The 24,783-nt window shown below is 40.9% G+C and overlaps 2 protein-coding genes across 4 annotated transcripts in view; one reads left to right on the plus strand and one right to left on the minus strand.

The window, feature by feature from the left end:
- Positions 1 to 5,202: 5,202 nt before the first annotated feature.
- On the plus strand, positions 5,203 to 18,820 carry PDHA1 (pyruvate dehydrogenase E1 subunit alpha 1). 2 transcript variants are annotated; one of them, XM_082771898.1, is made up of 12 exons: positions 5,203 to 5,376; positions 6,899 to 6,913; positions 8,215 to 8,283; positions 9,215 to 9,388; positions 10,066 to 10,192; positions 13,675 to 13,766; positions 13,973 to 14,065; positions 14,861 to 15,016; positions 15,210 to 15,281; positions 16,209 to 16,276; positions 17,200 to 17,308; positions 18,349 to 18,820. In XM_082771898.1, the coding sequence occupies exons 1-12, from the start codon at positions 5,302 to 5,304 to the stop codon at positions 18,511 to 18,513; spliced, it is 1,215 nt and encodes a 404-aa protein (XP_082628024.1). In that variant the 5' UTR covers positions 5,203 to 5,301; the 3' UTR covers positions 18,514 to 18,820. The 2 variants fall into 2 exon arrangements, with proteins under 2 accessions (XP_082628024.1, XP_082628025.1); XM_082771899.1 differs by lacking the exon at positions 6,899 to 6,913 and having other exon boundaries at positions 5,204 to 5,376.
- Positions 18,821 to 18,929: 109 nt separating this feature from the next.
- The window catches only part of MAP3K15 (mitogen-activated protein kinase kinase kinase 15), an 81,091-nt gene continuing 75,237 nt past the window's right edge, over positions 18,930 to 24,783 (minus strand). For both annotated transcript variants that reach the window (XM_082771878.1, XM_082771879.1), the window contains exons 22-29: positions 24,224 to 24,398; positions 22,856 to 23,041; positions 22,310 to 22,415; positions 21,148 to 21,358; positions 20,389 to 20,501; positions 20,106 to 20,203; positions 19,904 to 19,980; positions 18,930 to 19,393 (exon numbers count right to left, since the gene is read on the minus strand). In XM_082771878.1, the coding sequence (XP_082628004.1) occupies positions 19,312 to 19,393; positions 19,904 to 19,980; positions 20,106 to 20,203; positions 20,389 to 20,501; positions 21,148 to 21,358; positions 22,310 to 22,415; positions 22,856 to 23,041; positions 24,224 to 24,398 (1,048 nt within the window). In that variant the 3' untranslated portion in view covers positions 18,930 to 19,311. The remainder of the gene's footprint in view (positions 19,394 to 19,903; positions 19,981 to 20,105; positions 20,204 to 20,388; positions 20,502 to 21,147; positions 21,359 to 22,309; positions 22,416 to 22,855; positions 23,042 to 24,223; positions 24,399 to 24,783) is intronic.

The raw sequence follows: 24,783 nt of genomic DNA on the forward strand, positions 1-24,783 counted from the left end.
GATGTGGTGCTGTGTTTCTGTGTTTGGTCATTTGTTCAGGACTTGCCTGGATGCTATCATGACAGATGGCACTCTAAGCAAACTTCAAACTTCTTTTTCAAAAGAAAACTAGTTATACAGCCAAAATATTCTTTGTTTCCACGCCAGAGTTGTGTGGTGAACTCATTTAATGCTAAAACAAGAAAACAACATTTAGAAAGAAAAAAAAAGTACAAATATTGACTGTAATGCTCATGATGAGGTAACACTAAACTGAGCTCTAACAAAGCTACACTTCATTTTAAAACCTAGGAACAAAGTAACAATGCAAGACTCATTCTAGTCATGTAGAAAGTCACATGCAGATTACCAGAAGAGATTCAGCAGTTTGGTGAAAGACAAAGTTCCCTTAAATTCTTGCATTCAAATGCTTTTCAATCATCCTGAAGAAACTCTATGTTCTTACTCAATTCACTCCACACATCCCTTTCCATTTGTACACATTTGGAGTAGTCTTAATTGCATAATTGAGGGTAATTTTGAATGTTCTTAGTCATAACAGGAAAAAAAAAAAAAAAAAAAAGAGAGAGAGAGAAGAATTTTTTAAAGCGTGGGATTAGAGAGTTGGGTTTTATTCATAAGTCTTCCACAAATGGGCAAGAGTGTATTTTGGTATCAAAGCTCAGGAAGCCAAATTAAAGATCATCCTTAATTCTGTTATTTGTTTGATCTGCTTTCATAAACAAAACATTCCCTCACATAATTATTTGCAGATTTTCTGCACATGGATCCAGACGCATGCATGCTAAGTCAAGTGGCACTCTATCATTACTCAACCAGAGAAAGCAAAGGATGAATCAGAATCCACTGGGGGCTGTCAGAGACAATTTGGCTTCAGATCATGCAGGTCTGGCACCAAACCTTTTTGTGACAGGTGACCCTTGCCGTATGCTATAGAAGCAGCTTGGATTTTTCGGTGGTGCCAAAAGCTTTGCAACCAGTACAGTTGAGTTTCTTTGTTGTGGGGACGGTTGTATAAATTTGACTCCCTTGAGTCTAGGAGCTTCATTAAAACTAGATAAACATCAAAATTACTGGAGGACCAACCTAAACTAGGCACCCCTTCCCCCAAGGGAGACGGGACTGTGGGCAACAGCAACAGATTTGGTATAAGCCACCAGCTTCTTGTGCTCAGGGAAAGGAAGCAAACAGCCTAGATGCAACTGGGGAAGCAGTACCAAGCTGTCACACCCTTTCTGTAATATAACAAGTTTATTTTCAGTTTGTTCCCTTAACATTATCCTAATACTTTCTCAAGTAACTAAGCAACCTCCAGTGCCTTACTGCTGAAAGGGTTTGAGTCACTGTTGGGGCTCTCGATAGGTTTTTGGTAGCTACTGGATGTAGGAGGAACGGTAGCGGGTTGTCCTATCCCCTGTGCTGCAGTGCCACCTTACGGCCCTTGTCCTACAAACGCCTTATTTTTTCCCTTACACCCACCGTGTTTTAATCTAATAAAACTGAGGTGCAGGTAGCCCCGAGAGGGGGAAGCAGGTAGGACTTCAGAGAACTGTAGCTCCTTTAACAAAGTCTCTTCCATATGCCGAACCACAGACAAGAAAGCTGGAAGAAATATAATCTAATTAATACTCTTGCCTTAAAATTAACTAAAGCTAGAGCATTCCTGACAGGTATTTAACTAACTTGTTCTTGGAAATGTCCAGTGGCAAGAAGCCCAGGTCCAGTTCCTCACCTGCCCTTTTGCTGAGTTGCACGCTCCACGCAGCCTACCTGCATCTCAGCTCTTGCTAGCTTTGGACCTCAATTCCTGCCCTCTTCACAGGGTTTCTTTCCTGTATAACAATTTCATATTTAAGAATCATTAACCAATTCTCCCCAAAATTTTCTTCGGATCATGCAATATCCATTCTTTAGCACTTTTTTCTGGGTCCTGTCTTCCAGGCCGCTGATCACTTACATTCTTCTCATCTGGATTTTTTCCAGTGAGTTCATATCTTTTTTCAAAGCATATAGTTACACTTCACTCAAAACTGGGCATGATACTTTATCAGACGTTTTAGCCATGACCAAATAGAGAATAGAATCACAGAATCACAGAATGGCTTGGGCTGGAAGGGACCTTAAAGAACATCTAACTCCAGCCCCCTGCTGTAGGCAGAGATGCCACCCACTAGATCAGGTTGGCCACAGCCCCATCAGCCCGGCCTTGAACACCTCCACAGATGGGGAACCCATATCTTCAAACGAAACTTCAAATGATGAGGCAAAGAACAAACTCCTAATGTGTTTATAGACTAGCCTTGTATGTGCCTTTAGATACTTCATTTCAGGTCAGAGGTCTACCAAAAGCCCATATTCAAAGAATAATTATTCATGATTCTGACGGTAACAGAATGCTGTCAAAACCTTTCCTCACAACATTTTGAGAGTTTCAAACTGAGCAAAGCTAAGTTCAAATAATCCTACAGCAGTTGGGCTAACCCACTATGGTAAAATAACATCTCTTTTCTCCCAGGAGTTCACTACATAAATGAAGGCAGCCTTTTCAGCAGCAGTGCTCCTCTCCCTGTTGTAATATTGATTACTTTGAGGACTAGACAAAATACATAAAATAACGGGAAGCATGGAGACAAATGACATGAAGGGATAAAACTCAACGAGGAAAAATTACATTATAAATTCAGTAGCATCTTGGCCCTTCAGTGTTTTCCAAATAATACAGGAATTTTATGATTCTAAAGCAATCAGAATAGCAAACAGAAACCATAGCTTCTTAATCCATTTTTCTGTCACTGCTAGAAAGAAAACATCTGGAAGATCCTAGAAAACTACTTCTCTTCCAAAGTCCAGCAAATCCAAAGGAAACAAATCATCTGAAGAATTTTGACAATGTAATTAATCGTAATTCCCCCATAAATATAGAGTGCACATCCCAGTATTACAAGTCAGGAGCAGTGTTGCTGTCTATTACAGGAACTCCTCGAAAGTGTAGGAGTGAATGGGAATTAGTCAGAAGGGGTGAGAGTCAAAATAGAAAAAAAAAAAAAAAAAAGTTTTTTTGGTAAGGGATATAGGAGAAACAACAGAAGAAATGCCGGGTAAGAGAATCAAATGGGGTAGGGGATGATAGAAAGAAAAATGGAAGGAGAGAAACCAAATGTAAACTCTGAAGACAGAATAGCAACCAAAACAGGATGGTTCCTGCTGAGCATTCTTAAACAGTTTTAGTGATGGAGGATGCACCTGGAGTGGAGGCTGGTGATTCAGATTCTGAAGATGGAAAATGAACCAGGGCTACATTTGTTCTGTTTGATAACCTCACTCTTCAGCTCAGGCACAGGTCCTGGTCTTGTCATTCACCTTTCAACCCCATCATCCCTCTGCGTGGTGCTGGAGCGTGAAGAAGCCAGGGCGCAGCTCTGGCAGCTGCTCCCCACCAGCAGTGGGGGTGAGGCTGTGCCCGCCCCATCCCAGCCCTCCCAAATGGAGCCAGCTCACCAGACCACGCACGTTCCCGCACACCACATCACCAAGCACACTGCACAGCGTCACATCACCGTGCCACTGAATCCCCGCTAAGAAGGGCTGCTACGGCCTCGGCTTACTTCAAGCATTTGGGACTAAATAAGCACAAGGAATCATTACTACTGCCTTCTGCAGGCTGTATCTGGTGGCATGGGAAGAAGAAAAATCAGGCGGTGAACTGGCGACTCCTGAAATGAAGCAGGGATCGCTTCCTGCTGGATGTGGACACAGTGAGCTGGGACAAGCCCCGAACGCCGGGTGCTCCCCCCTGCCTTTAGCACGACGGCAGACGCTTGTAACGGCGGCTGCAATCCAAGCGAGTGATAACATTTCAGGATCACACCCCGAACGATAGAAAACAATGAGTTTTGGCCTCCTGTCACGCAACACACCCTTGATGTGGTAATCCTAGAGTCACACATGGCAAGGTGCTCCATTATGAAACATTGCATAATCGTCTTCAGTAAGTAAATTATTTTCTATTGGCATTCTCTGCTTATGATTTATGTTTTCCTGGTCATTGTTTACCTCATTCATGAATTAGCTTTCTGCATTAGTTTTTTTGGGGGGAGGGATTTAATTATTTCAACATGTTGCAAGAGTTTTTTAATGGAGAAAACACATGAATATTGATGAAATAGCATGAAAAGTAAAAATGTCACAGGGGTAACATAATCAGTGCTTTACCATTTTTCCAGAGGGGGATAAAAATGGATCCTTTCCCATCAAAAATAACTACATTATATGACTAATAGAAGTGTTCATAACATGTTTGTCTATAGGTGCATAATTAGAAACATTTCTCCACTTTTTTATTTCATGTGATGAAGGAATAGGTAGATTACACTGAACTTGGAATAAGCTTGAAAGCATTTTTTTGTAATAACAACAGATTTATTTCTTTGAGCAGGTCCATGTCCATAGTTAACAATTCCCCATAGGTCTCCTGAAATCTTTATGTCACAGTGCTGCCATTTGAAGATGCTGTATTTGAGTTTCTCAACATGCTTTCCATCATGCATATGGACACCAGTAGTACACTTTACTCTCTCGAGATGAAGCAGATGAGTGTCATCTACACAGTAACAGAACACAAGAATAAAGTCATGAGTCCTTGTTCTGCCACATACGAGGAACTGACAGCCTCACCATCCTTCCCAGGCAAATGACCTAGGCTCTATGTGCCCCCAGCTGCGACCAGAGGCCAGTTTTCTGAACGAGAGGTGCTCAACAGATATGGATTAATAAGAACAAAAGCTGGGTGTGTAGGAGAGGGCAGGAGGGGTGCCAATGTTACACAGAGGTAGCATAATGAAGAGGACAGGCCCAAGAACACCTTGCTAGCGTAAGAGAGAGAAGAAACAGCAGCAGGCTCTGCAGGGAGAGGTTACGGAGCCAGGGAGCGCCACAGCTTCCCCTGCCCACCTCTGGGTGCTGCCAGGCGGCTCGGGACATCCTGCAACACGCGTGGACAGCCGCATTTCTGGGGAACACTCCCCACAGCCCCCCCGGGCCCTTCCTCTCTCTGGAGAGAACCCCCCTTCAGGCATTTTCACAGATTTCGCCCTCAGCCCCGACAGAACCCCTAACGGCCGCTCCCAACGGCCCCAACCGCCACCGGGCCTGCGCGCAGGGCCCAGCCGGCGCTCGGCCGCGGGGGGCGGGCGCTTGGGCGGGCTCGGCGGCGGCGGCTGCGCGGCTGCCGCTTGAAGGAGACTCGAGGACGGGGCCCAGCACGGTGCCGGTGCCGCCGCCGCCGCCCTCCCTCCCCGCTCCATGCGCAAGATGCTGCTGGCCGCCCTCTCCCGAGTGCTGCCCGGCCCGGCCGCCGCCGCCGCCGCCGGCAGGACGGTGAGGGGGAGGCCGTTACCCGGGGGGGGGGGCGGTGGTAACGGCCCCAACGGTCGCTGGGGGGGGCGGAGGCGCGCGCTGCCTCAGGGAGAGGGGCGGCCGTTGGGGCCGTTGGTGTGGGGCTGCGTGTGTGAGGGGGCTGGCGGGGAAACAGCAATCATGATAATAAATTATCAGTAATAATGAAGGGGTTTCGCGGCTCTGTTCTGTTAGCCCTGTGCCAAAGGTTGTGTAAAAACCGGTCAAGATGGTCGCTGTGTGTGTGTGTGGGGGGGGGGGGGGGGGTGTCTGTAAGCAGCCGGGCTCTGACTGCGCTCGCAAAGCGCAGCGTACCTCAGGTGTCCCGCTCGCCTGACGCGAGGGCAGGGCCGGTTTCCGTGTTGAGGTTAATATTTAGGGAAGTGCGCCATGTGCACGGCGGGTGCTGTCACACGGGGGCAGGACGTGCCGCCCGGGGTGCTGGCTGGAGCACGGCCAGGGTGCGGCCTGGAGGCTGGCACCCATAGGTGCCCCGTACAGAGGCTCCTGGTGCGCGAACTAAATTAGGTACAAAACGCAGCGATCCCTTTTTGGAGGCTTTTTGCAGGCCCACTTCAAAATTCCCTCACCCTGGCCCCTTTTTGGAGTGCTTTGCCTTTGCTCAAATAGTGATCAGTTGAGCTCTTCCTGAATTTTAGTTCAAATTGTGTTATTTCATGTTATCTGTGTTTCATTTCATCTCTTTCATGTGAAACATTTTCACAATTCTCTTCTTTTTCATTATTATTCCATTATAATGATTGTGGCCATGAGGAGAAAATAATGTAGCTGACAAAAAGGCACGTTGGCAAGATCATATATTTTGTTTTTGGCAGTGTTAAAGGGTGCTTTATGGTAGTTGAGATCAATAACCCTTTTGACATTGAGAGCAAATCTCTTACTGTACTTTTATTAAGTACTTCACTTGCCTAGTAATTTCTTGCCCTGGCACGAAAGCCTGTGGGTGGCTGGTTTCATGGGAATGGCATGAGAGAGTAGGTTCATCAGCAAATCCTTCTGTGTCGGTTGGGACTGTATGGAATATGCATCTGAAGGTATTCCTTAATTTACAGCTAAATTGTGTTAAAATTTACAGATGGATGCCAAAAACTTGTTCCTTACTGCATGTACTTGGACTGCTTTTGACACGCTGTGCTTTCCTAGATGTCCAAACCAGACCTATTTTGGGTATCTTAATGTAGTTTTTTGGATCCTAGTGACTGCCAAATATGCAAATATTTCTCTTTCCTTGTTCTTAGGCATTTATAATGCAGGCATAAAATAGCAAATAAATAGCAGCAGTCTTAATCCCTTAGGCAGCAATTTAAACCTGTTTTGATCATATTATTAAGTGTAAAGATAGTTTTCTGTGGCTCAGAGCTTACCTGTAAACTGTATTGCAGTTTGCTAATAATGTGCTGATTTCTCCTCCCTCAATGGTTTGTTACAGTTACTTACTCTTTTTTTCTTTATCCTTTTTCCCTTCCAAATGCTGCTAACCTAGGGAGCTGTTAGTGAGGTAAGGCCTAAACCAGTTTGGTCAAGGTTTTCTTTATTTTTTTACTATGTATTGGCCATGTGTTAAGAACTTTTGTACAGACTGCCTTGCATTGCTTTCGTGTAGTGCTCAGGGCTGGGATCGGACCAGGCTGGCCTCCAAAGGTCCCTTCCAACCTCAGCCCTTCGGTGGTTCTGCGAATAGTAAACTCTTGACAGACTTCCAGCTCTAGAACTAAAATAGCTTTTTATCGCTGATAATACTGTTGCATTATGGTAAACAGTGTGGTAACCTGGTTTAAATTTAAAATCTTCAAACATTTAATCTGATAATGTTGGGGGGGTGGGAGATCATGATAGCCAAATCAAATAGGCAATGGTAGATAATGAAGAAGGATTGAGAAAATTTCTCCTGGCCTTTTTCCAAATTTTATATCTATCAATCATACCATTGTTGGAGACACAGGACTGGATAGTCTCAAAATTTTGAAAGAATGAACCTTGAGCTAAGCGTATGCAAATTCCAGAGCTGAATAAGCTACAGAAATTTATGGGTAACTTAATTAGCAATGTGATTTTGCTGTTAAAGATCAAGTGCACTCCTTATGGCCACAAGGTGTGCATGAATAGATGACCATCATATAGTAAAGTTATTCAACACCACTTATCGGTCAGGTAATAATAGCCTGTACACACGCTGTTAGAAAGAACATCAGTATTTGTTTAAACATCTTTCTTGTCTCTCCCTTACTCTGCCAGCCGTTCTGTACTTGTGTATTTCATGTATCCTTAGGTAGTGGCCATGCTATTACCCACTTACATAGTACTCTCCTTCTTCACTGCTTGTTGTCTTGCATCCACCCACCTTCTCTTCCTGTTAAAAGGAAAGAGCAATTGTAGTTCACGTTCCACACATCTGACGTGTTTTGTTTTTTTTTCCAAAGAAAGTTTTTGTTCTGTCAAGGTGAAATTCCAGTCAGTGCCAAGAGCCATTGAAATATGCAGTAGTTGTGTAGAAGAGTATGTATTTGTAGGATTTTGATGTTCTTCACGGTATTTTGAAGCTTATAGGTTTTCTTTAATTAATCAAGGGTATAATTTCTAATCTTAATTTCAAATCCTGTGTTTTAAAGGAGTTCTAGTATGTATGTACAAAATGAAAGTTCTCTAATACTATAAGGATATGCCATTGGAGAGTTCCATTAAAAATTATTTCAGTTTGGGTGTACTGTTAGAATTTGACAATTCATTTGCTTTATCTTGTAATTATATTTCAATGTTGCTCATATTTGTTTTTGTGTGTTTTTTTTTTTTTTTTTTAAGGCCTCTCGAGTGATGGTAGCATCACGTAACTATGCAGACTTTGCAAATGAAGCTACATTTGAAATCAAGGTAATGATGAAGCTGAAGGCTTTATACTGGTATTCTTTATAAGCACTGTTGTAGATCTTGAAATGATGGATGTTTAAATTAGAAGAGTTTTCAGAACCAAGCCCTGTACTACCTGGCCTGATTTTTAGATGGAGCTGGAAGCACGCTGCTTGGAAGTGCGTGGTTGTGTGACTGTGTTAATTCAAAGTAAAGTAGTGTGCAAGTGCATTGTATGAAATTCCTCAGGGCATTGTCGGAGTTGCTCTGGAGAGACTGTTGCTCTAACGCAAAATGTCACGTAACCTGTAAAGCAGTATTTTGCCCATCTGTGTCAACAGAGCTATTTGTTGGTCCCTTCCACTGGACTGAAAGGATTTTTGGTATGGGTACCTAAAATCAGCCCTCCACGCAGCTCAGGATAGGCCATGGTTTGGGGAGGAATTGTTGTGGTATGTGTTGTGGTTTGGCCAGTGGGGTGGCTGCTGCCGCAGCGGTTTATAGCTGTGGGTGAAAGTGGTTGTAGAAGAGGTGAGGTCCAGACTTAGGACCAGATCTTAAAAACTCCCACAGAGGAAACTCCTGTCTTGTCACTTCACTAAGCCTATGTGCATCTTGTCAAGTATTTGGAATGCAATAACCATGGAAATGAGCTTTTCTAGTACTTCATGAGCACTTCACTTCACCTGCTGGTAGTAGGAGCTATAAGGTTTCATTTTGTGAATGGAAATCTGTCTTTATTGAAAGTAAAGCTTTTATTTTCCTGAATTTGGAAACAGTGTATAAATTTTGTAGTTTGTTTGACCTGGGCATTTAGGTTTTTCTGGCCTTCTTTTTAAAAAGGTATTACAATCAGGATTTGAAAATGGTGTGTCATTTAAAAAAAAAAAAAAAAAAAAGTGATAGAAATGGGATCAGCTACTTTCAAGAAATAAATACTTGTTCAACTTTGCAGAAATGTGACCTCCACCGCCTGGAAGAAGGCCCTAGTACCACGGCAGTGATGACTCGAGAGGAGGGGCTCCATTACTACAAGACGATGCAGACCATACGACGCATGGAGCTGAAGTCTGACCAGCTGTACAAGCAGAAGATTATTCGTGGCTTCTGCCACTTGTATGATGGTCAGGTGAGATTCCCCCTTCCTTTCCTTTTCTCCCCCAAGATGTTTTTATATTGTCTTGCCCTACTTATGTACGGATTTGAATAGATGGGAGAGTAAATCTGTAACTGGGTATCTGTGTAGAATGGCTGCAGTTGTCGTGGGATTTGTGATTTGGTTCTTTATTTCTTTAAAACCTGTCTGTGAGCGCACAAGGGAATCCCTGGGGTCTTGAGACACCAATAGGAAGAGAGAGAAGGCAGGTTTTTGTTCCAGTGGTTCATAGATCAGGTACCCACTATAAAGCAAGAGTCAGGAGAAAGAACTTCCTGAACTTGGTGAAACTTTGCTGTCTGTCCGTCCTCTGCCCATTTTTGAATTGCAGTTATTTAGATACTTCATCTGGGAGATGTGTTTAGGAAAAAGCTTGCGCATCTTTTTAGCTTCTCATATTCCTCCTGTCTAATTTTGTTGGCTGCAGACAGGACAGGTTGGAATATAGAGCCCAAGGATGTTGTAGCTCCAGATTTTGGACAAACAGGCCTAACATCACCTTTGTATTCAAGGCAGCCTTCTGTAGCTGTGCTTTTTCTCTTTTCTCCTTTATTTCTTGTAGGGGGACCACAGGTAGACCTTGCAATGCTGCTGACTGTGGAAACACTGTGCTTTTCTTCATTGCTAAACTTACTTTTCATCTGTAACAGGAGGCTTGCTGCGTAGGGCTTGAAGTTGCCATAAAGCCTACAGACCATGTGATCACAGCGTACAGAGCTCACGGTTTTACCTATGCACGAGGTGTTCCCGTTCGAGAAATTCTTGCTGAGCTTACAGGTACGTGCTGAGTAGAATGAGGATTCACATGCTGCTGTACTCATGTCAGAATTTTTTACTCAAATTCAAAATGCTGTTGATGTACAAAGTGTACTGGGGCTTTAGAAGTAATTTAGGGACATAGTAGAAAATCTTTTTTAATTTATGATGCAGCCACTTCTTATAATAAAACATAAGTCATAAGCTGGTCATAGGCATAACTTTAGAAAACTTCTTGATACTGTATGCCATGTTTGATGTGCTGTAGCAGCTTGCTTAAATGAAGCTTGCTGGCGGTTGTCATTTATTCTCAATAGGGCAGGGTGTTACCCTTCCTTGGAGGCAGACTTAAATTTTCTGAATTATACTGTTGAAGTCTTAGACTGGAAGGCACTGCTTGTAAAGATAAAATGGTTTGGGAAATCTTGACTTTTTTGAAAAACAAGAGCATGACATGGTAATCTCTACCTAAATTTTTGTGGAAAGGAGGTGGTTATTGACAGCCAGATTGTAAGGGGAGCAGGCAAGAGAAGAGTGGGTCAGCCTGCTGAGATCTGCGTACTGATGTCAGAAGTGAAAAATTAATAAGGAATTTGAAAGCCTTTGTATGCTGCTGGTATTATGAATCATTGCTGTAATGAAGACTTAATTTGAGCATTTGCATGCTTGAAACATGAATATAGAAAAGTGCGTTGTGGAGACAGAGAAGAGGTATGGCTTTATATACTAAGATAGCATGTGTTTGACTTGCCAAATGTTAGGTACAGGTAAGGAAGAAAGTAAAGAAGGAAACTTTGACTGAGGTCTGTTATTGGACCTGAAACCATAAATATCAATGCTGTTATTGTCTAATTTACTTTTCAGTGCATCATATTCTATAGCATTATGCTTGGTTTTAGTGGGGCCCTTTTAGTGGGGGAAGAACAGCAGTACAGAGACCGTTGTTCCAAGAAATGGTGCTTGGGGCAAGTTTCTGGATAGTTGTGCCACTGGAGTTCATTTAAGAACAAAGATCTTGACTGAAAAATGCAAAACTGAAAGATAGCCTGAGTTACAGTGACCAGGAAGTGACAGAATTTAAAAATGTTTGAAGGAGCAGGAAGCAGAGGCAACCAAAGACTAATAGATAAGATCATCCTATGGGAAACAAACTGTAGGAAAGGATTGTTTGGGAGAATTGACAGTTCACTGAGGAATGATATTGTGGAGACCAGGTTGTTCTAGGAGGAGTAGAAAGAATAGGGAAAAGTGACTTTGGTAAATTAGGAATTCTAACTAAGCTAAAATACAAGAGGAAGGGTTGTACAAAAATGTGAAGGAAGGTTACTGATGTTTGAATGTAAAACAGTATTTTTATGATGAAAACTAATCTTTGTTTGGTTTGTGTTTTTTTGTTAGTTTGTATTTTTTTTTTGTTGTTTTTTTTTGCTTTGGCCCTAGCTGCAGAATCTGTCGAAGCCCATGTGAAACCACTTCATGGGCATAGTAAAAGTACAAAGAAGATCAATAATAAAAATGATTCACCCTTAAGAAAGGGAAGTACAGATTCCAGAGCAGCACCAGCATTCTACTTCTAAAACAACCACCAACCCTAAGGCAAAATAAGCAAACTGTGCTTAGAAGTAAAATACAAGCCTTTATGATTAAGTTTGAAAAGCAGATTAGGGTAAGAAATGTAAAATGTGGCACAGGCTGATGAGAAATTGTGTGTTCTTAGATTAGCTGGGCCTGGTCCACCTGACCAATTTTAGAAAACTTCTTGCAGCTCAAACTTGATTTAGGCAAAAATTTCTGTAATTTAAATCAGTGCTGCATCTAAAAGTATTGGATTTACAGTTATATTTTAAAAAGTAAATGAAGAAAAAAAAGAGAAATAAAGCAGTTGGCCACAGTTTCATCCTGGAGAAGATGATTAAATTATGCTGTGAGTACTTTATTACCTAAAAGGTGACATTAAGAGCCAACATAATTTGCCAAAGAACATTATGTTAAACAATCTAATTTCCTCTTCTGCAAGGAAACAGAACTAATGGACAAGGAATAAACATGTAGATGTCAAGTTTTCCTTATTATTGTTTAGTAAGTCTTTTGACAGTAGCAGCTGTGATCCTGTATAAGAGATTTCACGTAAATCATGATTCGGTAATGTAGCTGGAAAACCACTGATTATCAAAGTTCTTGTTGAATGAGACGGGTGTATTCAGCAGGGTTTAAGGTCACTCTGCTGCCAGTATAATTCTGTTCATAATTAAGAGAATGGTGTGGAGGATTGCACTTGCTGAATTGGTGGAAGATAGCAAGCCTTGTGCTGGGGAGAGATTGGCTTGAGACAATGTATAGCCTTTTGACAGCTATACATTGTTGTGATATATTGTATTAAATGAAAATAGTTGTAATGCTTAGCCTCTGTAGGACCTCAGCTGGAGAGCAGTATTGTTGCTGGTTTTGATAACGGGCTAGACAGCTAACAAAAATTGACTGTGCTGGAGGAGGAATGGGATGGCTAGATTGATGTTTCTCGAACTTTCTGAATTGGAAGGTTTAACTTAATGGAGTGGAGTGCGAGCATCAAAGAATACCTTGTCTCAGCGGGCAAGAGGAGATAACAGCAAATAAAAATACTGATTTTTGAAGTTGTACAATGAACCTTTTAAATAAAAATAATAGGTTGAATTTGGAGTGGAATTGGAGTGTCTTAGTTTCAGGTACTGATGGCACTAGGGAGTTTGCTCTTTTAGTGCACTGTCATGGATGCTGACCTTTGTCTTCCAACTATGTTTGAGTACACTTAATGTGTATTTGGAAAAGTTACTCATTTGATGGGACTTCTTGTGGTGCTTCATGGGCTGCCAGTTACTTGCAAACAACAGCTTGAATAATGCTGGGCTATGTATTGATGTTTATATGGAGGTTGGGAGTTGTGTTGTTGTATGGCTGTCCGTTTTCTTATTTTTTATTTTGAATCTGTAATTTTTACTTCTGGTTATAGTCAAAGAGAAGACAGATTATTGCAATTAATTTGGAATTGTTCGTATCTCTACTGCAGAAGCAAGAATTAAAAAGGACTGTACATATACTTCTTGTTACGGTAGCATAGATTACATGTATGAGAAATGTAGTCCATGTTGGCTATTAAAAAAAATAAAATTACTACTTTGCTAGAGAGTGCTTTTGTGTTGAGGACACTGAAATTCCTTGGGTGGCTTTGAAGTTTCTTCATAAATCTCATTTTGTATTTCTTGAAATGTTTTCATGATCACTGTTCCTCCTGGTTATTTATTTGTTTGTGTTTTGTTTTGTTTTTTGATACATTTAACTGTAAACTCTGCAGATAGAGGCCATTATGTGCTTGGGAATCAATGTGTTACCTCTACTGAGGTGAATCTGATGACAAATACAATGTTGTCCTAGTGTTGTTACCTTTTAAAGGATCAGATTAGATGTTACCATTTGTATAGTATTTTTCCTCTGAAAAAATAAATCCCTTCATGATCATGTTTCAGGTCGAAAAGGAGGATGTGTGAAAGGAAAAGGAGGATCGATGCACATGTATACCAAAAACTTCTACGGTGGTAATGGCATCGTCGGCGCTCAGGTATATACATGAATTCTGCTTTAAAACACAAGGTGAATTTGGCTCATGTCCCATGCCACTGTTTCCTCTCTGTGTTGGTAACAACTCTTCATTCCTTGAGCAGATCCTTAACACAGTAAATGTCTCTTGACATTTCACCAGCTACTTGTTTTCAGCTCCTCTGAACATTGTTCTAAAATTTTGTCTTCTCCTGTGCTCTGTGACAGGTTCCTCTTGGAGCTGGGATTGCTCTGGCCTGTAAATACTTTGGTAAAAATGAAGTCTGTCTGACTTTATATGGGGACGGTGCAGCCAATCAGGTAAACAAGCTTTGTTTAAATGTGGCTCTGTGAGGAGTGTGTCTGTGGGTAATCTGTTTTTCCTCTGTGAACTCTGAGCTCTGCCTTTTTGCAAGGTAGCAGGAGCACGTCTTTAGCCTGTTCAGAGTCTGCAACCCAGACAACATCTGGCTTGGAACTAAAAACAAGATTTTATGTTGGGCTTTCTGCTGCAAGGATGCTTTATTAAAGAAGGCCACTGATACCAAGCGTCTTGCAGAGCTGCTTCAGACATTTGGACAGTTGTTTTCATATTTTGGGCAGAAAAATTAAGCCAGATAAGAAATCAGTGTTTTAGAGTGCAGTGTTGATGTATCTTGCCACTTCGAAAACACAGGTTAAGAGCTCAGCTCTTGTTTTTCTTCTGTGTTAAGAGTTAAAGTCGTAAGGCTGATGCAGTCGATGTGGTTGAACTTTTCTTTTACTTTGCTGTAGCAGTGTCCTGCCAAGTTAATCAATCAAGAAGTTTCTTATGACTATTCATAAAATACTTTGATTAAAGTAGGTTTTGTGCTACCAGAACATGGATACTAAAAGAGGTTTTAAAAAAAACAGGTTTAAACATACAGAGCATCTATGAACTATTAGTTGAGGTGAAAGTTACCTTACCTGGTAACTTCTCTCTTATTCCTGCTGAGCTGCAGCAAGTAGCTGCTTTCAGATTACTTTTAGTGTTAAAAGTTTTACTAGTTAGACATCTGCAGCTGAATGATTTTTATTAGAGCCTCATGCTTGAAGTCTGAGCTCCCTGACTAGAAATAACTTCTCTTCTTTCAGGGCCAGATATTTGAAACATACAACATGGCAGCCTTGTGGAAATTGCCTTGTGTTTTCATCTGTGAGAACAATCGGTATGGGATGGGAACTTCGGTTGAAAGAGCTGCAGCCAGTACAGACTACTACAAAAGAGGAGACTTCATTCCAGGGCTCAGGGTGAGTGCAACTCCAGTTTGTTTTGAGGCATGCAGGTATGTGCAGTAAATGTATGTCTCAGTATATTTATAAATACTCTTAAAAATAGGAAAATTTGAAATTGAAATCCTGTTGCACTTAAAATACGGAAGTACTGAACTTGCAGGCTAGTTTTTGGCAATTCTTTGGCTCAACTTGCTGTTCTGTGTCTCAGGTGGATGGCATGGATGTTCTATGCGTCCGAGAAGCAGCCAAGTTTGCAACTGAGCACTGCAGAGCTGGAAAAGTAAGTCAATAGCCACTCCTCTACTGTAGGTGGAAGTCGTAGCAATAGTTGCTGCATAAAATATTTCTCATCTAGCCCAGTTTTCTGTAGTAGCTATGACTTGTTTGACATTCATTTCCTTTTTTCTCCACCAAATGGAACCTGGGAGTCATTGAGAGTTCTTTTAATACTGCTAGGATTGTTTACGTGCAATTGTTATTAATGAAGCTATAAGAAAAAAAAAAAAAACAGACCTGGTACCCTGTTAACTTCTTCCTGCTTTCTATCTTACTTAAATTCTGCTTAAAACGTGTGGACTGTTAGACAGCTGTGTTCTTGTGAAGAGATTTCTTAGGGTAAGTGGCAAGGAAAATAATTCTATATTTGCAACAAAGGGAAAGTGAAGTTCTGTGAGACTTGATACAAGATGATAAGAGATCTATTTTTATATACCTCCCTAGCAATGCATACAGAACTAGATAAAACCTTAAGGTTTTTCAGCACAAGTGTCTGTCACCCAAGTATGATACATTGGTTCTCACATTTGTTGAAATATTTAGCAAAATGATATTTATGCTTGGAATGCACAGCGTGAAAAGAAGAAAATTTCATACAGAAGAACTAGTTTCTGCTAGTTACAGTCTTAAAGTGAAAATAATAGGCGATTTGAAGTAGTCTGGGTAGTGGTTCAGTGGCATTGGGAGGGACCAAATGGTGTAATACTGCTCAATAAGAACACAAAAGTAAAGGCTAGTAGTATCAACATAATCTGCTTATTTGAAAAGAGTTATGTTTCACTTCACTAGTTGCCATAATGTTATGTGAATTAATTAAACTAAGAAAATTGCATTAAAATCATTTGTCATTGGTGCAGTATTTGCTATAGGTGAGCTGCTATAATAACACAGTGACTGCTCAAGGTGATAATGCATCTTCTGTCTTTTTGAGGGTCCTATCGTGATGGAGTTGCAGACATACCGTTATCACGGCCACAGTATGAGTGACCCTGGGATAAGGTATTGTGAAATACTTCCTTGGCATTTGCTGAAAATAATTAAGTATTGATGGTCAAAATCAGGAAACTATCATGGATTTGGTGTTTAAATCCAGTGTGAAGTGCATAAAGGTGGTCGTGATGAAATAAATCACTGTACTCGGTCTGGTCACTCATCTCATCACTCAGTGGGTAATCAGGGGCTATGTAACATACCTGTTTTATTTGCACTAGTAGGAAGTTTAGTTCTAGAACAAGAGCTAAGTTTAAGTTTCTGTACTTTTTATTAATGAATTCTGCATTCAGTTTGAGTTTATGGTGTGTTCAAAGCAAGCTTTGACTGAAAAGTAGCACACTTTTCTAAAGTTTTTAGAGTATATAAAATCCTAACTTAAAAGTATAAGAACAGATGAAGTCAAATGGAATACTTAAAAAATGCAAACACAGAGATGCTAGAAAGATTTGGGCACTGTGTGCCATCTGACAAACTTGAACTGACCTACATGAAGTAGGGTGTGTCTTAACACATCATCAGAAACTCGTAGTGAAACGGAGTTTTTAATTGATTGAGCTCATGAAACACATCACACACTGTGTGACCCACCTAATGCCACAGCAAGCCACCAAGCCCTACTGTTATTTCTCTTCAGAGGAGATGGGAGTGGGAAGTGCTACCCCTAGAGGTAACTGTTTCAGGCTGTGATAGCTTCCCTTTCCCTGCCTGCATTATATTCAAGCTTGTATCTACTTCAGCTCAATCTCCATTTTCAAATCTAAGAAAAGTTCTAGATGTGGCTGTGCTGTTCTTAGAGTAATTAATTTTCATTGCATTCCTGAAAATTCTTTGGTCACGCCTCTTCTGTAAAAGGGAGCTGTGTCTAGAACCTCACTTCTGTTCAAGGACACCACTAAAGGCTACCGTCTCTTTGCTTGTCTTGCTCCTAGCTATCGTACTAGAGAAGAAATCCAGGAAGTGAGAAGCAAAAGTGATCCCATTACTTTGCTGAAGGACAGAATGATCAACAATAACCTTGCAAGCATTGAAGAATTAAAGGTATGACTTTAAATTGATGTTTAAGCCAACTCTTCTGCATTCACATACTAGTTATCTAAGAAGCATATTTACACTGCGTTGTGTATCATCACTCATTCTTTCAGGGTTTTTTGTTGGAATATATTTTTCTGGAATATAATTTGTTGGTCTACTGTGAAATGTCATTGTAGACCAACTAATGAGACTAATCACTATGTTGAATGAGCTGAAACAGCATAGCTCAGTGCAAGGCTCTTCAAATAAATCTCTTGTCATACTAAGATCTAGAAATCAAACTTGCCCATATGAGCTAGAAAGGAGGTAAGTCTCCGAACTTGCAGGGTCTTACAGTGGCAAAGGTCATTGGTTGTGAACAAGCCAGAAACCCTCAAAGCAAATATTCCGAAACTTCTGATCAATGTTGTTTTTAAAATAAAACAAAGAAAACGCTTCTAGTGAAATCTTACAATGCCCAGTGTAGCTGCTGCTGTATATGTTACCGACCTCAACATCTTTTGTATGTAAAGTGACAAAGAATATATGGACAGTTAAAGGTTAAGCTACAAATAGAACGTGTCATATACTTAGCCCTCTCATGTATGGGTTACCAAGTTTATCACTACTGAAAACAATGATTTCTATGAAAGACCTGTGTGGAAGGTAATACAGTAATAGCAAGCAAAGGTGGTATTGAGATCTACTTAACACCTCATGAAGGTCTCTGCATCTAAAGTGATGGGTTGCATGGTGATAAACTGACTGACAGGGTTGCAGTAAAAGTTGGCTGCATTCTTACTGTTTTGCAGGCTCAGAATTCAAAAAGAAAAATGCTCGGTGTGGTCATGTTCCTCTAGGAATAAGTTAGTTGTCCTGTCTAAAGGGACAAATGCTTCACTTTAGTAGGGAGGGACATTCCACTTTTTTTTTTTTTTTTTTAGATCTGTTATAGACAGCGTTAACACAAAGTCTGGCCAGTGCTTCATCACTGCTTTTAACTAACTTCAAGATTAGGATGCTTTTTCTGAGTTGCCTTCAAATTAACATCTCTTTTCTTTGTTTAGGAAATTGATGTGGCAGTGAGAAAGGAGATAGAGGAAGCTGCTCAGTTTGCTACCACTGACCCAGAGCCACCGCTGGAAGAACTAGGAAACCACATTTACTACAACGAACCACCCTTCGAAGTGCGTGGCCCAAACCAGTGGATAAAGTACAAGTCTGTCAGCTAAAGGCCTTTTTATTGGGCATAACTTATTCATAAGAATAAGTGAATGCATTACAAGAACTGTAATGACTCAGAAATAAACCTTGATCTTATTTAAAAGCTCTTTCAAATAAGGAGGTGTTGTGTAAGGCCGTCCATCACATTATGGGTTGTCTTAAACACACCTGAATATTGTTTTGGAAGGAGCTGCATTAAGAGAAAGCAATGGTTTATTTAAATCGCTATGTATTTGCTTTACAAACTTTCCTTTGGAGTGCTGTATGTGTCATGTACAGTGTAAAGACAAAGAATTAAACTTCAATAACATTTAATTTGGTTGTCTGTTTGCATCATTTCTTTATGAATCAACCACTTGCCAAAAAAAAAAAACATTTTGGTTAGCTGCGTTTTTGCTGTAGAAAAGTTACTAAATGAAAGCATCAGGCCAGACTTTTCTTAGCAAGAGTAGCTTTAATACAAAAAGCTATATAGAGTGGACTACAAAGAGGTGATGTGCTTAACCCCTTCCTGCGCAACCATCCCCCTGCAGAGCTGTAACACATTAAGTTCACAGGTTTCACAGCGGTGAAGTGGTACATGTTTTGCAGACAAGTTTTGTCTCAGCTAAGGCTTTGTATTTACAGTGACAGGCATTTGACTTCTGCTTTACTCTTTCATAAGCTGTTACTATTCACTGTGGTGGTCAAACAAGCTGTCTAGTTGTGCAAAACCTGCAAGGCCACTATACATATATGTACATCTAATAACTTAGGAATGTATCTTTTAGGTGCTTATTCCCGTTACATGTTCTGTTTCCAAAGAGCTAACCTTCTGCCTTGGAGGTCTTATCAGCTGTTTGGCGGTGGATTAATATGGCATTCCAAATTCTGCAGAGAAGACCGCCTCTGTATGAAGAGTGGAGAACAATTAGGGACTACAGTAACAGGTTAGGAGAAAACACCCTCATGTCCATTACTCTACAGTGAGCAACAACTAAACTCTAGGCTTCCCAATGATTTGCCCAATGATTTGCCATTAAGATGGCACAGAAAAAGCTCTATGCTCCTTTAAGGTTAGGGCCAGAACAACTTCTTCCATATCATCCAGGGGTTAACGGAATGACAATGAAAGGATTTTAATCAAGGGGTAGGAAAAGTAAATTCATGCTTTCCATGTGTTCACTTCATCCTGAATGATGGAGAAATAGTTCTCAACCTTGGTAAAAACCAAAGCTTAAGTGGCGTGAAGCACCCTAGGTTATATTACGGCATGTCAGTTAACACATGGACAACATTAACAGAAGATCAGAGTAAATTAACAGAGCTATTTGAAAATCCTAAGGTCTATGTCCCATTTTTTTCATTTTTTTTTTTAAATAAATTAGGCTCTTAATGACCTAAGAGGTAGTTCCTTACCGCAGTTGAAGGTATCGCAAATCATCTTTAGTGATATCATTGAGGACAACGCTTAGTGTGTAATCCTCTTCAGCAAACTGAAAGGCAAATTTGTTCCTAAATTAGTAGTCCTTCTTTGAAACCAAACTGCTAGCAATGACTGCAGTGATGTTTTGTTCTGTTTTTTTTTAAGGTGATTTTTTTTCTTTGTTTTTTTTTTTACCCTCTTAATTGCTTCCAAGTCTGCTCCTTGTTGTTTCAGCCAGTTTGTGAGCTCAGGGTCTGCATTCTCTTTAAAAGTTGACACAGTCCACCGAGAGTCTTAAACAGAAAAAAAAAAATAAAGCATGGGTTAATAAACTTAAAAACGAGGACAGAAGTGGTGGTTTGAGACTACTTAAAATTGAGGATCTTTTAAGATACCTTGAGCCAAATCAATTTACCACTAATTATGTGATCTAAAACACTTGGGTATAACTGTCAAAGTATGCAGTATCTCCTCCTACCTTTGGGTTTAAGTTTTAATTGAAGCAAGCATAGTTCCTGAGTTTTTTGCTCCAAAGATTGTTGTAAGAGTGTCTGATACTCTTTCTCCTTCTGAATTAGGTTCTCCAAAAGCCTGTTAGCATACAAGAGAGAGCGAACATAGCCATAGTAAGAATAATCAAATTTACTTAGAGGAAGAAAAGAGAAGTATTGTTTTTAACAACTACCACAGGTAGGGATGCTTAATACTCTTCGTGATACTCTTCAGGAAGATAAAACATTTCATTCTGGTTGTCTGAGACTCAGCATAGTGGTGGCACTTCAAGGCCTTCATCATTGTGGCAGAATTTAGAAAATATGTATGTGTAAATCCTGTTCCTATTACTTTGCAGTTGCCCTGGGCAGAGTTTCTGCCTTATATATACCTTTATACCTTTAGGTGTTTTCCTAAAACTCGCAGGAACATCTCTGAGGACGCTAAGGAAGTAGGAAAGAAACCAACACAGTTGCACAGGCCTAATTACATAATGGTAGAATTCCAACAGGACATTCTGCACTTTAAAAATATTTACGAAGGAAGAAAAGTTGCACTGAAGGCTGCTGAACTGTCCAGCCAGTGCTGCCAGCATATTCTGAATCTGATTGTGCTCCTGGAAGGTCTGCTTTATCACAAGGTAAGCGGTGTTCTTACTATGTATGTACCTGTCACTGCTGAAAGCGTCTGTGAGCTTTTCAAAGACTGCCTGAAAATAACTCCATAGCCTTCATCTAGGGATTACCTGACGGTCTCCTGTTTGAGTCTGCCCAACTCCAGGCTGAGCTGCTGCTGCGCCTCATGGGACACCACGGAGCTGAGGGTGCTCACTCCTGACGTGACGGCAGGGTCCTCGGCCCCGTTTTGTTCCGTGGGCTGGTAGCTCTCCTCCACTTCGTCACCGTCTTTGTCCCCACCTTCCATTTCTGATGCTGGCTCAAAGTGAGCTCGAAGCTCTGATAAAACAAGTTTGTTTGTTTTTATATGGATGCTCCAGCTGAGGATGTGCACTTTTTTCATTTTTATTACAGTGGTGAGCAGGGGAGTAGCAGAGCCTTGTTAGCTGGGCCACAGATTTTATGACCGCAATTCTAAGATAAGTACAAATGGCACTGTAGTAGCTCAGCTGTAGCTTACCAGCAGAGGTGGCTGTGATAAATATGCTTGTGCTGAATTACAAGGCAGTTAGTGAAATGCGTTAATGGGAAATCCATGAAAGCTTGTTAGGCTTTTGTTCTCTTTATTACTCTAATAATTTTTAAAAAGTTGTTTATCCCTAATGCCCTTTACCAAAGAGTTACAAAGCCATTTTCTTTCCCAGGAAGCATTTTTAACCCTATTTCTCTCAGAACTTGCTGCAGGCTTCTGCCCTTCCCACCACATAAAAGCTGCCAATTTTCTTCTGACAACAAAGTCTTAAGACATTTGGCTGATTTGGCTCTAAAGCCATGGCAACTTCGGATTGAAAGGACTCACCATCAGTAAGTGCACTCAGAATATTCTCATACCTGAAAGAGTGCTTAGCACTTCAGAGTTACAAAGCTGCTTGCAGCTCTCCAACTTAGATGTATTCCTGAACAGTGCATCATCTTTTAGCCTCTCCCCTCTTGGTGATGGTGGTGATTTTTCTACTACCCATCTACAGGCCAAAATCATATTTCTCATATAAATGCACCGCTCCTTCCCCTTCTTTGCATCTGCTCTAGAGCTCAGCAGTGATTTTTCAGAACACATAACCAGACCATTAAAATGTTGTATAGTGTCATCTTCTTGCTTACTAGAAGTGGTTCCAGGTCCAATTAAATATTGGACTATATTGTCTCCACAGCACAGAAAGGCTGCTGAAGTCCCTGAAAGCTCTTGATCAGTTCTTTTTTGTTAGGTTATTTACAGCTGTTCTGATTTACCTGGAATAAGAATAGTGACTGCTGCTTGGACTGCACGGCGAATTATGTTGTCCATTGCAAACATCCAGTGGGGCCGTATTAAATGATTCCTTAATACTTTGTTCACCTACAAATACACAAGTAAAAGCTGTAGGAAACAGTTCCTTACACGTTAGGAAATAAAGTCTTGTTTTTCAGTATCAAGGTGAAGTTTATAAAGAAACAACTGCATGAGTCGCTAATGCCCTCCCACTTTCCAAAGTCAAACAACAATATGACAGTTTTAGCTCCTCTGTTGAACCAGGGGAGGTAGGACATGAAATAAACGTAGGGCTCAGAACAAACATTGCAGCTTGCTGGTAGCCTATGGGCAGCCCTCAACCCCCTGCTTGGCTTCATGGCCTGGCTGGCAGCACCCATCTCCCTGAGCACTGCGTCCAGCCCTGTGTGTCCAGCAGGAGCAGGTTAAGGGGCAAGGGGTGAGGAAGAGGGAAGAAGCTACAAACCCCTGGGGAGAGCTCTGTCCTGGAAGAATTCCCCTCCCTCTGTGCCTGGCAAGGAACTCACCGCATCCTGAAACCCAAACAGCACCAGGTGGATCTGATTGATGGAAGTGCTGTCAAAGTCCAAATCCATTTTCAACTTGGATATGGTCGAAGCCATCACTCTGTGCTCAGGGGAGCGAATGAAGTCCCTTAAAATCCCAATAATTTGGTTGATGTGGGCTTTTGAAAGTTGCAGTTCTTCAGAGCTCTGGAGAAAAGATAATAAATGTATATCAAGTAAATCCCAGAGTCATATAACATCTAGTTAGTAGTATTAATATTTTGGTTACAATTTACAGCTTTGCAGATGCCTATTTCACATCTCTACACAGTAGTCACAGAACTTTCATTTCTGCTTAGCCTTTATTTTCTACATTTTTTATATTTTTATTTACAGTAATTCCTATTTTCCAAAAATGAATTAAGTCTACTGCTACAGTGGCTGTTGCTAAGGTTAGAGCTTCAGGATAATATTTACATATTTGTCCAATGTACTGTAGAGGGCAGCTCTTCTCCATAAAAGTAGCAGAGCGAGGTGGTAAGACACACAAATTTTAATGGATGCTCTCAGCTTTTTGAAGCTGAATCTGGACTTTAACTAATTATGCAGACATACAATTTCCTTAGGCAAAACATTATATTTATACACACATCTATGATAAGTCAGAAAAAGGTCTAAGTCACACAGTGATAGTTCTCAAATGTTCATTCTCTGATTTGCTGTCCGTAATCCCTATAGTTAAAGCCATTCAAGTACTTGTAAGAATAACAACCTGTGCAATTCAAAGGAAGACGGAGAAAAGTATTACAGCAATTATGGAAAGGAGATGATTAAGGCAATGCTGCAGAACAGCTGGACACTGAGGTAGGACTTGCTGTTACTAAATAATCCTTCCTTATCCTGGAAAATATTTAAAACCTTGCTTACTTCTGACCAAGATGCCACATACAAACTTTAAAGCTATGGGCTATTCTGCAATTTTGTCCTTAAAAAGCAAAACAAAACAAAACAAAATATGCACAACAACCAAAAAAACCTAGCACACCAATCTCAGCTGTCTAACAGCCACCAGATGCCCCAAAACAACAACAGGAGGCCAGCAGCAGGCAAAATGTGATGTTTGCTGTCCATTCAGGCAACAGCAAAGGGCTCACACAGTTACAGCCCTCAGAGATTAATATTCAGAAGTGACAATCCAAGCAGTTGAAGTTGACACACCATCAAACACGAGTGCCAGTATGAATGTGGACTACAGAAAGAACTATTAATTTAAAACTGTTGGCACCTTCATTTTCAGGGAAGAAATGATACCAACTGCCTTGCTTGACATTTACCTTTTGAAGCAGGAAAAAAAATAATTAAAAAAAAAAAAAAAAGAGTTGAAATTACCTGTGCAATACAGTCCTGCAAATTCGAAGCAACTTTATCCTGTTCTTCCTTCAGGATTTTGTACAGAATTGCTCGGCGCTCGCTGTCCTTCCGTAGCAGAAACAGACCAGAATCCTTATCCTCAACGGAAGGAGAGGCGCTCCTGTCCTCCAAGGCCAAGCCCTCGTCGGGCACGCTGCATCAGCAACAGGGCCACAAACAGGAGAGACCTCAGAATTACCTACGTGGCAGCACTGCCAGAAGGGAGGAGGGGTACTTGGTAGGTTACAAAGCGAGTCAAACCATGGAGGAGATGGTGCAGACCCTCAGCAGGTGAAAGACCTCACTGAAGGCACACTGCTCATCTCACCCTGCTGAGAAGCTGGTGCCAGCATCACCCAGCACTGGTTCAGTTTTGGGGAGGGAAGCTGAAAATCTCTGACTGAGGATAATTATTCATTTTTCCTGGCCCCACACTCTAACATACTCATTTGAAAGTACTGTTTTCTGCTGTCTGATCAGCAGAACTACCAAAAAAAAAAAAAAAAAAAAAAAAAAAAAAAAGGAAAGGGGCAATTCCT

This window comes from Aythya marila, assembly GCF_965140915.1.
Source record: "Aythya marila genome assembly, chromosome: 1".
NCBI classification, from domain to species: Eukaryota; Metazoa; Chordata; class Aves; order Anseriformes; family Anatidae; genus Aythya; species Aythya marila.